This window comes from Branchiostoma floridae, chromosome 11 (assembly GCF_000003815.2).
Source record: "Branchiostoma floridae strain S238N-H82 chromosome 11, Bfl_VNyyK, whole genome shotgun sequence".
Classification (NCBI taxonomy): domain Eukaryota; kingdom Metazoa; phylum Chordata; class Leptocardii; order Amphioxiformes; family Branchiostomatidae; genus Branchiostoma; species Branchiostoma floridae.
The window spans coordinates 22,421,825-22,435,201 of record NC_049989.1 but is presented as its reverse complement, the minus strand read 5'-3'; the positions used below and the strand labels follow the sequence as shown (position 1 = coordinate 22,435,201).

At 46.6% G+C, this 13,377-nt stretch overlaps 1 protein-coding gene across 1 annotated transcript in view; it reads left to right on the top strand.

Moving 5' to 3' along the window:
* LOC118425405 (probable E3 ubiquitin-protein ligase HECTD4) overlaps window positions 1-11,212 on the top strand; it is a gene marked incomplete at its 5' end in the record, with an annotated part of 24,491 nt that extends 13,279 nt beyond the window's left edge. Inside the window, 11 exons of the mRNA XM_035834214.1 lie at window positions 448-638; window positions 1,660-1,829; window positions 4,253-4,349; window positions 5,367-5,522; window positions 5,973-6,076; window positions 6,282-6,350; window positions 7,917-8,066; window positions 8,567-8,727; window positions 9,304-9,499; window positions 9,703-9,922; window positions 10,541-11,212. Coding sequence (XP_035690107.1) covers window positions 448-638; window positions 1,660-1,829; window positions 4,253-4,349; window positions 5,367-5,522; window positions 5,973-6,076; window positions 6,282-6,350; window positions 7,917-8,066; window positions 8,567-8,727; window positions 9,304-9,499; window positions 9,703-9,922; window positions 10,541-10,677 — 1,651 coding nt within the window. The remainder of the gene's footprint in view (window positions 1-447; window positions 639-1,659; window positions 1,830-4,252; window positions 4,350-5,366; window positions 5,523-5,972; window positions 6,077-6,281; window positions 6,351-7,916; window positions 8,067-8,566; window positions 8,728-9,303; window positions 9,500-9,702; window positions 9,923-10,540) is intronic.
* Window positions 11,213-13,377: the final 2,165 nt, after the last annotated feature.

Genomic DNA, 13,377 nt, shown 5'->3' with positions numbered 1-13,377 from the left:
GGAAGGCCATCCTCGCCTGCGGGTATGACCTGCACTTCGACAGGTGAGTAATCTAACAGCTGCGAAACCATACCTGAGACCTAACCTTGGGTCAACCTGTGCCTACAGACCACTTTGACAGGTTAGCTGTTTGTTTGTTTGAGTCATCACTTATTCATGAAAAAATCAAATCGGCTACTGTAACAGAAAACTTTCCTTTGAGCTCATGAGCTCAAGATAAGATGCAGAAACCCATTGGGAAGTGGTAAATTTATATGTAACTATTGTTTCCATTTAAGTTACGTGTTGCTGAAATGTGATTAATGTTCATAGGACTTTGCATTAATTTTTATGCATGTCTCTGTTTTGTTACACTAGTATTGTATGCTGTCATCATGATATTAATATACTTCTCTTTCTGTAGCCTATATTTTGAAAAGTGTGTTACAAACTGTCTGTATCCCCCAGATGTGCGTGTGTGGACACGGCTCAGGCTGTGCAGACCAGTAAGCAGTGGACTCTGCGGATGGACTGTGCGCTGGTGGACTACGTCAACGCGCTGTGTCGCCACCTGGCCATCAGCGCAGCGCGCCTACATCCTCACGAGCTGTACATACGGGAGGCAGAGCTCGCAAGTCCGGCTTTCTCATGTCTGCAAGGTGGGTACAGCAGTCTGGGGTTCTAGTCCCACAGGTCAGTACCAGTCTCCATCCTCACGAGCTGTACATACGAGAGGCAGAGCTCGCAAGTCCGGCTTTCTCCTGTCTACAAGGTGGGTACAGCAGTTTGGGGTTCTATAGAGCAGTTAGATAGCACAGTTAGGGGTTCTAGTCCCACAGGGCAAATATTGGGGGTTCTAGTCCCACAGAACAGTTAGGGGTTCTACAGAACAGTTAGGGGTTCTACAGAACAGTTAGGGGTTCTACAGAACAGTTAGGGGTTCTACAGAACAGTTAGGGGTTCTACAGAACAGTTAGGGGTTCTACAGAACAGTTAGGGGTTCTACAGAACAGTTAGGGGTTCTACAGAACAGTTAGGGGTTCTACAGAACAGTTAGGGGTTCTACAGAACAGTTAGGGGTTCTACAGAACAGTTAGGGGTTCTACAGAACAGTTAGGGGTTCTACAGAACAGTTAGGGGTTTTACTCCCATAGGTCAGGACATTCAAGTCTCCATCCTCACAAGCTGTACATAAGGGAGGCTGAGCTGGCCAGTCCAGCTTTCTCATGTCTACAAGGTGGGTACAGCAGTTTGGGGTTCTATAGAGCAGTTAGATAGCACAGTTAGGGGTTCTAGTCCCACAGGGCAAATATTAGGGGTTCTAGTCCCACAGGGCAAATATTAGGGGTTCTAGTCCCACAGGGCAAATATTAAGGGTTCTACAGAACAGTTAGGGGTTCTAGTCCCACAGGGCAAATATTAAGGGTTCTACAGAACAGTTAGGGGTTCTAGTCCCACAGGACATAAGGTGTGCATGCCCACTACATAACTTTAAAATTAGATATTTTGTGGTAAAAAGAGAAAAGAAGATTTCACTGTATTTTAAGTTTGTTGTTGAGACAATGTTTGAAACTACACATTTGTGCAGGCAAAATATTGTCTCGCAAAATCCACGAAAATGAACATTTCATGATTTATTGTGCTAGCATTTAAGATGCCCTTCATGTGTGTTTCTTGAAGGAGTGCCTGTGGAGAGTCTGAGACTGAGGTTTGCCCTTCTGCTGTCCCTGAACAACACCTTGGAGACCTTCTTCCTGCCTCTGGTCGACCTCCGACCCTGCAGTACCTACCCCAACAGCACGGCGGCACTGCTGTCCTGCGCCAGGAGGCTCATGTTCTACGACACCAAGGTTAGATCTTGTTTATGTTCCACATTTGTGGGAGGATGGACATATTAACTGTGACCGAAATTAAAGTTTTCAAGATTGATCAAGGTCGACCTTGGATGGTTCCATACTCTATTGGATTAGTGTGGTGGTTTCTTTATGGCACTTGAGGTGAGGCTGCCACAAACACAGGCCCTCCAGATTTACATGCCTTTTTAATGTTCTACCCAAGGGATAGCCTGTGTTTACACAAGCTCTCGCCGGCTGGGCTTAATGACCCCCTCCCCCCGAGAGCTTGTGGCAGAACACTTCTAAGCCGCGCGGACCATTCCAGTTTCTGGAGTCACCAATAGGAAGCCAGGATAGGAATTACTATGGTAACCGCCCAGCCATCACGTGATCCCCGGCGCCAGGCCGGGCGGAGTAGTAGGCGGGGACAGGAAACTTGATCGATCCCCCGCGTGCAGTTCTCAGAAAAATGGCGACGGACAGCACAACACCAGAGTTTCGGAACGTCCTGCAGACGGTGTGTGCGGACTTTGGGAGTCCCTGGCCCCTGAAGCCGCTTCAGGAAGAGACGATCAAATACTGTAATTCTTGAAATTCTCGCGTCTGGAAATTATAGCGTTTTGTGGAAAATGGAGTAACTCGCGTCACTTAATTTTAGCGTTGTGAAGGAGGCGCTAAATTTTCAGTCGGATGTGTGAAAAAATAGCATGAATATTACCAAAACCCTCGGTCGTTTACATGTCTAAAGTCCGAAAAATACATGACTAGAAATAACATACACGCCGGCGCTGCGTGTGGTTCTGAATAATAAACAACTATCGTACCGACGCGGTGATTTCAAAACGCGCTTGACGACCGCCGACTCTGGCCGGCCGGCGGCCCGCTTAATTTTGGCGGACATAGCCGACCCAACGACGACAACAGCCCACTTGATACTGCTGTCGTGAATAAGGAAGCCGAGAAAGCCAAAAGGCGGCGAACAGCGAGAAAAAACGTAGCGGGAACCACCACCATACTCCGGAAGCAGGACCAAGATTGCGAAATTTGGTAGCGAAAACTTGTGAGGGACGTCAGCGAATCTCGAATCGGCCACGCATTCGATCAAAAAGACGTTTCTGGAAGAAGTCGCCCGCCATGGAACGAACAAGATCGCAAAATTTTCACGCAAAAAAACATCGCCGGACTTGAAGGTTGCCGACCTCGATGCGGCGCCGCAGAAATAATTTTGTGAGAACCATGCGGCGCACGGTCGGCGCCATTTTGAAACTTGATTGTTGTTGTTTGTACGCTTGGGTGGCGGCGGATTCTTGTAATGAGGGTTTGATTCCGAACTGTTCGTAGCTCACAAAAAACACGCCTTACATATTGCGCTTTGACGCTATGAATTTGACTGTATTTCTGCCTAGAAATTCGTAGATTTACACCAAATATTCCGTAGTGGCTCTGTATTTTTTTCTGCGACGACATTTTTGCTGTTGTTGTCTGCACGCTAAGATGACGCGGACATTTTCTTGTGTAACATCGTAGCACAACGTGAACTTCGTAACTGTTTTGTATATTTTATGGACAAACTTCTAAATCGTAGCGTAGAATAATATTGATAAATACGATTGTGTAAACATGCAGCTCAGCTCGTAACGAATTTGTGTTGTTTGCGTCAGCATGCTTTCACTGCATTTTGTAAAAGAAATGACGACAAACTTTCCATTTAAATATATGTTTTATTTCTTGAAACGAAACTTTTTGGCACATCAAAGGCCGGCCGACATCCATCATTGCGTAGCGACCGACAGGCCCGTAGCAACCGGCTCCGCTGGGTGCCATGCCGGCGGCGGGCGCACGTGACATTTGCATCTCATTAGCACCATATATGGAGGCCCACTGCCGACAATATCCGCGAGGTTTAGACGGACCTGACATCAAGCTCCTACGGGTGGCGGCAATTGTAGGGCCGGCCGCTAGGGGCTTGATTTTAGTCAGGCTACCCAAGGGACGTTAGTAACCAAAGCTAGGACAGTCACTCATTTTCAAGACAGGAAATGGGTGGAGACTGCAAGGTTTGGTCGTCTCATGTCAGAAAGGACCCCTACCTGATTTAATACGTGTGGTCAAACACTTATCAAACAATGGTCAGTGAGTGAGTGAGTGGTGCGTTTCCTAATGTCCTAAAGGTGTGGCTCTACTCACACACACGGCTTAATGTCACATCCTAGAGGACGTCCTGAACTAAATTTGTTGAAGCTAACTTAGTTGTGTGAGGAAATAGGTGTACTAGAGTGCTTTTACAAAAGGCACAACTTTTGGGGTCTTCTAGGGATTTGAACCTAGAACCTAAAGATCCTGACCTTATTACACCTTAAAGTCCACAGCCCAAACCACTAGCCCACCTGGCTACCATGTTTACAAGCTTGTTTGTTTTGTTGTTGTTTATCCTGCAGGTGGTTGTGATGAACAGCATCCTGAACGCCACGGCCCAGCGTAACCCGAGCCAGGCCGCGCCCGAGATCACGCTCGACCCGCTGGAGATTGTCGGAGGTCAGTATCAGTTCATCTGTGTAGACTTTATTGTCCTTCGAGCAGCGCCCCCTAATGACTTTTGCAGAAACTGCAAGTCTTGGTCATTTGTTTATTGATTGATGGGGCAATCTCTAAGCACATGACAGCGCTAAAGGGCATGGAATTACACGGTCTTTGGAATGATTTTTGTTTGCAGGCATCGTGTTTTGAGTGATGTTTGTTTGTTTGTTTGTAGGCGAGGCAGTGACAGCAATGGGGACCCAGTTTTGCCAGGCGGCGCGGCAGCTGAGCGTCGTGTTTTGAGTGATGTTTGTTTGTTTGCTTGTTTGTTTGTAGGCGAGGCAGTGACAGCGATGGGGACCCAGTTTTGCCAGGCGGCGCGGCAGCTGAGCGTCGTGTTTTGAGTGATGTTTGTTTGTTTGTTTGTTTGTTTGTAGGTGAGGTGGTGACAGCAATGGGGACCCAGTTTTGCCAGGCGGCGCGGCAGCTGAGCGTCGTGTTTTGAGTGATGTTTGTTTGTTTGCTTGTTTGTTTGTAGGTGAGGCAGTGACAGCGATGGGGACCCATGGGAACCCAGTTTTGCCAGGCGGCGCGGCAGCTGAGCGTCGTGTTTTGAGTGATGTTTGTTTGTTTGTTTGTTTGTATGTATGTTTGTCTGTTTGTTTGTTTGTAGGGGAGGCAGTGACAGCGATGGGGACCCAGTTTTGCCAGGCGGCACGGCATCGTGTTTTGAGTGATGTTTTGTTTGTTTGTTTGTTTGTATGCATGTTTGTTTGTTTGTTTGTTTGCAGGCGAGGCGGTGACAGCAATGGGAACCCAGTTTAGCCAGGCAGCTGAGCATCGTGTTTTGAGTAATGTTTGTTTGTTTGTAGGCGAGGTAGTGATGTTTGTTTGTTTGTTTGTAGGTGAGGCAGTAACAGCAATGGAGACCCAGTTTTGCCAGGCGACTGAGCAGCTCAATATCGTGTTTTGAGTGATGTTTGTTTGTTTGTTTGTTTGTAGGCGAGGTAGTGATGTTTGTTTGTTTGTTTGTAGGCGAGGCGGTGACAGCGATGGGGACCCAATTTTGCCAGGCAGCGCGGCAGCTCAGCATCGTGCCGTCCTCCCAGCTGTGCGTGAAGCTGGCGAGCGGCGGAGACCCGACCTACTCCTTCAACGTCAGGTTCACGGGGGAGGAGGTCCACGGCACCAGTGAGTCAAATGGCTCTTCTGTCTGACGGAAAATTAGGCTTTCGCTGGTTATTGTCTCTTTGAAAACGGAGATATTGTTTTCAGTGTTTTTTGGTTGGGTTTCTGTCTGTAGTTATCTCAATACACTGTCACTAGAGGGGCAGGAAGTGAGTTTGATAAATTGGGTCACAGTTAAGGTCAGACTTGTGGGAGGGACAGGAAGCACAGTTCAGAGGTGATAGTAATAACAGTTCAGGTCATGGGGTCAATAGAAGAGACTATTACTTCACAGGAGGCATTGTTTGTTTTTAAATATGTATTTTCTGTGTTCAGGTCTAGTTCACTGATGAGTAGCAGGAAGTGAATGATGACACTTGTACAATCAATGACCAAAACCTTATTGCTGTGATTGCAATTTAACAAGACATACAAAAAAATGTATTTTACAATATTGATTGATTTTTCCTCCAGGTGGTTCATTCCGTCACTTCCTCTGGCAGGTGTGTAAGGAACTGCAGGGGCCAATCCTCAACCTGCTCATGCTCTGTCCCTCGGCAACAGCCAATAGGAACAAGGTAAGTCTAAAATTGTCTTCAGCTCTTTTGCATTCATAGTTATGGTATAAAAGACTATTTCCTCCGAGATCACTTCAGTGTCACTGACAAAAGATAGTAGGTGCTATCTGAAACGTTTGACCATTTCCAAAATCATATCCAGTTGCTTTAGTGACTACTTTTTGGCATACTTTAATTAAAAGACATGTTTTTTCCTGTTAACCAGGGGAAGTACATCCTGAGACCAGGACCACTCACCTACGGGGAGGAGAAGCTGCTGGAGTTTTTGGGGCAGGTAAAAACAGACTTCGCTTTTTCCTGTGCTTTGAAGGGGACATGATCTGTCCTCATGCCCCTTTCCTGTACAATTCATGTCCTGACTTTTACAGGAAAGGAGGCCTTATACGTATTGAACTTAATGGCACTTGGGACTCGGCTCTTTATCAACCTCGTCTTGACTATTGGACTATCTAAAATTCATCTTCTCTTCTATTGCATAATAATCAATTCATAGTTTGGGTACAAAACCTGCCCAACATATCTGCTCAGCATCTCTGAAAGTAGTGGATGCTTTCTGAAACGTCTGACCTTTTCCGAAATCATATCCAGTTGATTGTCAATGAGTAACTGCTACTTGACTGTTCAGGTACTGTTCCGGTACTGCTCCTGTACTGTTTCATGTACTGTTCATGTACTGTTTATGTTCCCATAGTTACTGGGAGTTGTGTTGTGTGTGGATGTGCCCCTGTCCCTGTACCTGTACTGTTCATGTACTGTTTAGGCCACAGCATGTAAATTTTATGGATGACATCCTCTGCAGACTGCAAAAATAGTGCGATAGGGCAGAAAAAAAACAAGATAGCTACATTTTCAAAAATAGGCACCATAAACTTGTGATGAATGTAATGTAACAAGAATTATAGGGACAAAACATGGTATCAGAGCCAACAAGGCAATCATTCCCTGTATTTAAGACATGTACTGGTGTGGTAAAAGTGACACTAGTGTGGTAGACTGGCATCACCAACAAAGTTGGTAACCACACTCATGGCTAATCCATATTGGTGTCACTTTTTCAACTATCCAATAAGTTTCATTTCTACAACTACAGCCCTGGGTACCTCGCAAGTGTCACTTCTACAAGTACAATTATTAGACTACAACACATTTGCTCATTTTTGTACTTTATCATCATGTTGACCATCCCTGCAGAAGAAAAAAATTCTTTTTTTTTTTTTAAATCAGGCGAAAATTAATGCACGTGTTGATGTCATCCATAAAATTTACTTGCTGTGGCCTTATGTACTGTTCCTGTACTGTTTATGTTCCCGTAGTTGCTGGGAGTCGCGGTGCGTGCGGACGTGCCCCTGCCCCTGTACCTTTGCTGTTACTGTACTGTTTATGTACTGTTTATGTACTGTTTATGTTCCCATAGTTACTGGGAGTTGTGTTGTGTGCGGATGTGCCCCTACCGCTGGACCTGTACTGTTCATGTACTGTTCATGTACTGTTTATGTACTGTTTATGTACTGTTTATGTTCCCGTAGTTACTCGGAGTAGCGGTGTGTGCGGACGTGCCCCTGCCCCTGGACCTGTACTGTTCCTGTACTGTTCATGTACTGTTTATGTTGCCATAGTTACTGGGAGTAGCGGTGCGTGCGGACGTGCCCCTCCCCCTGGACCTGTACTGTTCGTGTACTGATCCTGTACTGTTCATGTACTGTTCATGTACTGTTTATGTTGCCATAGTTACTCGGAGTAGCGGTGCGTGCGGACGTGCCCCTGCCCCTGGACCTGTACTGTTCATGTACTGATCCTGTACTGTTCATGTACTGTACCTGTACTGTTTATGTTGCCATAGTTACTGGGAGTTGCAGTGCGTGCGGACGTGCCCCTGCCCCTGGACCTGCTGCCGCCCTTCTGGAAGGGGCTGGTAGGGCTGCCTCTGGACGAGGACGATCTGAGGGAGGCGGACATCCTGACGTATAACTACATCACCAGGCTAGCAGAGGTAATACATGCGCGCACACATACACACACACACACACACACACTCTCTCTCTCACACACACACTCACACACACACATCCTGACGTATAACTACATCACCAGACTGGCAGAGGTAACTTGATACACAAAGTCACAAACTACGCACAACACACATACTGGGAGATTGTCTTGCCTAGCTGCAGGAGGGGGAGGGGGGCGACCTGTGTAGCTGTGACCTTGTACATGACCTTGTGTTTCTGTAGGCTGAGACAGAGAGTGATTTCTGGGCGGTGTGTGCAGAAGTTTGTCCTGCCCAGCTGCAGGAGGGGGAGGGGGGGCGACCTGTGTAGCTTCTGTAGTGTGTGACCTTGTACATGACCTTGTGTTCCTATAGGCTGAGACAGAAAGTGATTTCTGGACGGTGTGTGCGGAAGTTTGTCCTGCCCAGCTGCAGGAGGGGGAGGGGGGCGACCTGTGTAGCTTCTGTAGTGTAACCTTGTACATGACCTTATGTTTCTGTAGGCTGAGACAGAGAGTGATTTCTGGGCTGCGTGTGCGGAAGTTTGTCCTGCCCAGCTGCAGGAGGGGGAGGGGGGCGACCACCCCCTGTGCTCCTTCACCTTCAGCAGTGTGACTGGTGAGGATGTGGAGCTGTGTGCAGGCGGCAGGAGCAGGATGCTGTCGTAAGTATTTATGTTCCTGTATCTACAATCTACAGTGTATTCTTAACATATTTCTGTGGATTATAGTTTAATTCAACATTAAAGTCAGAAGATAAACTTTGATCCAACACATGAAAATCTAAAATTACAACATTTTTAAGTATCTTGATTCCACCTGATCAGGGCTGTCCTTGGTTCTGTGCCTGTCCGGATTGTGCCCTAACCTTGCCGTACCTCTCATGTAGGTGGGAGTACCTGACCTCTAACCTTTACTCCTGCTGTAGGTGGGATAACTTTGAACTTTATTCACCTTAAAATCGGTAGCACATTCGGCCATGCCAAATGGAAAACCATGTGGAGTATCTGACCTCTAACCTTTACCCCCGCTGTAGGTGGGAAAACCATGTGGAGTACCTGAACCCTAACCTTTACCCCCTCTGTAGGTGGGAGAACCGTGTGGAGTACCTGACCTCTAACCTTTGCCCCCGCTGTAGGTGGGAGAACCGTGTGGAGTACCTGCACTTCTAACCTTTACTCCCGCTGTAGGTGGGAGAACTGTGTGGAGTACCTGACCTCTAACCTTTACCCCTGCTGTAGGTGGGAGAACCGTGTGGAGTACCTGTCGTTGATCCGAGCACTCCGGTTGGAGGAGCTGAGATGTGCCAACAGGATGGCGCCCATCGCGGCCGGGCTGGCCACCATCGTGCCTGTGCAGGTCCTCCACATCCTGACCCCAGGTGACCTGGAGCTGAGAACCTGCGGGATGCCACACGTTGACCTCGCCTTCCTCAGGGTACGTTTCCTGAACTCTGACCCTGAGGGTAACTATGACCTCGTAGTGACACATGATATACAACATATTTCAACATAACCTTAATGTTTTATGCCATGACTCCGTATAAAACAAGAGCCATATTTTCAAGCATAATCAGCTTCAAACCATGACCCTGTTCGACCCTGTGTGAACCATGACCTATGACCTGTGTTGTGTTGCAGTCCCACACCATGTACCAGGTGGGTTTGATGGAGACGGACACGCACATCGAGTTCTTCTGGAGCTCGCTGGAGAGCTTCTCTCAGGACCAGCTGAGGAAGTTTGTGAAGTTCGCGTGTAACCAGGAGCGTATCCCGTGCACCTGCCCGTGCAAGGACGGCGGCCCCGACACCGCCCACGTCCCGCCGTATCCCATGAAGATCGCTCCTCCGGACGGACCAGGTCAGGAACTTTCTATTCATTTTTTTCTGTTTTAAGCTAGTGTTCAGGTCTGACCACTGGAATGATGGAAATATGCAGGAAATCATTACAGATTTTGTAATACAGTAGCTGTACCTAGACAAAAAATTCCCCAAATTATTTCAATAAACAGAAAAGACAATGGAACAAGATTCTAAAAAATTGTATTTCTGGAGGGTCATGACATTTGGCATCAGATTCACCAGAAATACATCCGGGTGGAGACGTGCATGTTAATGATGACCTCTAACGTTTACTCTTTGCCCCGACCTCAGGTTCCCCAGACTCGTGGTACATCCGGGTGGAGATGTGGGTGTTGATGATGACCTCTAACCCTTGCCCTTTGCCCCGACCTCAGGTTCACCAGACTCGCGGTACATCCAGGTGGAGACATGTATGTAAAAGATGACCTTTACCCTTTGCCCCGACCTCAGGTTCACCGGATTCGCGGTACATCCGGGTGGAGATGTGCATGTTCATGATGACCTCTAACCCTTACCCTTTGCCCTGACCTCAGGTTCGCCAGACTCGCGGTACATCCGGGTGGAGATGTGCATGTTCATGATGACCTCTAACCCTTGCCCTTTGCCCCGACCCCAGGTTCCCCAGATTCGCGGTACATCCGGGTGGAGACGTGCATGTTCATGATCAAGCTGCCGCAGTACTCGTCGCAGGAAACGATGACGGAGAGGCTTCTGTACGCGATCAACTGCCGAGAGGACCCGCTCAGCGGCTGAACTACTGGACTCACAAGGGGGTTTCAAGAGCACTTGTCTGTACGGCGTGTGAGTCTACATGGGGTTATAAGGACTGCTGTACATGAACGGACTCGGAGGATTGTAAATATTATCACCACGGTTCAGAATGTGTTTGTCAGCACTGTGTGTTTGTTAGAGTCTTACTGAACTGTGTCACTCCAAATGCTTTGGACCAAAGACTGCTGAGCTGCTGCAGTCTGACTGTGAACTGCCAGAGGGCGCTGATGCCTATAGCATAACAGAACACTGCAGGAGATGTGCACCCTTCTCCTCCTGAAGACCAGTCCAGTCCGGATATGGCAATGTTCTAATTCTGCACTCTTACTGCTATTTTCCTTTCTAAATTGTTCAAAGCTCTGTATTGTATGAGGCGTTGAAACTGGCTTCGAGGCAGCAGTAATTGAAATGACGCCAGAGCCCAGAAATTTGCAGTCACTCACCCTTACGGTTTCTTCAGTAGCCTGGAAAATTGGGCAGACGAAATAACCTCTTTGATATGGGTATGTGGTGCTGCCTTATGTTTAGCCTGGGTACCATTTTATTTCTACCGGGGCTCCTTACACTCACTTCTTTCTTTCTTTCTTTCTTTATTGACAATGATACAACTCATTACACGGATCTGCCTAGGCAGCTTTGGGCTGGTAGCGGCAGATCCACAGAGATACAGACGAACATACATCATCGGTCGACGTGATCGCACATGTTTACACACGACGGGGTTATACCGCCCCTTACGGGGTGACATACCCTTTCATATGCGCCAGGTCTCCCGTCCGGGTGAATGATGTAAATCACCGTGAGCCGAAGCTAGGTAGTCATTTTCACCTGAGTATAGTGAGGAAAGCCGTGTAAAGTGCCTTTCCCAAGGGCACAAGATCAGTAACACTTCCCTAGAAAATTACACTCACTTCCCTAAGGAGCCCCGGTAGAAATAGGATGGTACCTAGGCTACCTTATGTTAGGTGTGGTGTTCGGATCAGCAATCAACATGACAAACTGAAAGTGTGAAACCAGATCACATTATAATGATTTCTCGAGTATCAAGGGGCCCAGATGCCTATTGGTTAATCGTAAATGTGCACAAATTCGCACCAAATGTGAAGTTTAATGGTGAAGTTCATTTATACGTGAATAATGTAAAGTTGCATTAATTATTATAATAGTCTTTCATATTCTGTAATGTGATGACTTTGTACATAATGTATTTTGTATGTGTATCTATTTATGTTATAGCAGGGTTGAGTTGGTGCAATGGTTAAAGGTGCCCTCGTGTACAATACATGTCATGTATGAGGGTCTGCATGCTCTTTTCTGTAAGGCGTACGCAGCCTATTTTTATTTCCCGTAACTTGTAGGGAAAATCATCTTATCTACGTAATTCGTAGCGAGGCGACCAAATTTAGCGTAATTGCCTTCCTTGATTTAGCGTAATACGTAGGGGGTCCTTCTGAATTCAGCGTAAATCGTTGGCGGGATCCCCCCATGCAGACCCTCATGTATGCAGAACTGACCAGACTTATCATAGTGTACATAGTAATACATGGTCTCATGTTTATTATCTGTGGTTTGCATGTTTTTGGTATTAGATGTGATGAAGGTGTGGACTGTAAACCCAGTTCAGCGCAGATGACTGAAGTTGGTTCAAACGAAGCTCTTGTGAGACATATTCCAACACTGGAGGTTTCTGTGTTAACATCTTAGATGCTGCATTAATTCCTTGTGCCGGAAGTAAAAGTATCTTAAGGCCATGACGTCTTAATGTCTTTTGTTATTGAACTTGGATAAAGACGACGCCGATCTGAAAATCTGAAATTACGACTGTCACATGAAAACAGAGTATAGGGGGGGTTATAAAACAGAGTCGGGGGGGGGGGGCGTTGTACCCACAGTTTAAGAAACAAGAGAGCAGAAGTTTTCCTCCCTGCAAAGTTTGAGAACCAGGAAAATAAATTGTTTCTGTCTGAAGTCAATGACTTTTGACTGATGACATCATGTATTTGTGTCCAGACCAGAGGGGCGGCAACATCAAGGCACAACAAGTTGGTTTAAAGCTGTTGGTAACAAGGCAAGCTATACACTAGCACTTAATCCTTTTTCAGTTTTACGGTCACATTTTTGCTCCGTTTCTGGGAAGTAACAATTACTGAAAACGTAGATTGAGTACTTCCTTGTGTGTGTGTGGATAATTCATTTAATATTTTTCAGCTGTTTTCCACAATATTAAAGATTTATCTGACAATGGGGAGGAGGGAGCAGCAGTCGGTCCTGATGTTGTTATTGACCCAACATTTGGCCAAAAAGCAGTGACTCAAGCAACTGGATATGATTTATTCATTCAGCTTGAGTAAGTGCTTTTTGGCGTGTCTTATTACCTGGATGTCTAACCTTCATCGACGACTCTGCATGAGTTTGTAGTGTCGGCCACACTGCTTTCTTGAGCATTGAGTCATGGATACTTCTATTAAGGTTACTTATCCAGGTAATAAGATACGCCACGTGGCGGTAACTCAAGTAACGCATTTACTTACCGCTTACCGCTAAGCGTAAGCGGTAATATGATTTTGGAAACGGTCAGTCCCTTTCATCAGCAGATAGTGGATGCTACCTGAAAAGGTCTGACTGTCTCCAGAATTATATAAGGTTACGAGAACAACTGCCATTTGGCATATCTTATTACCC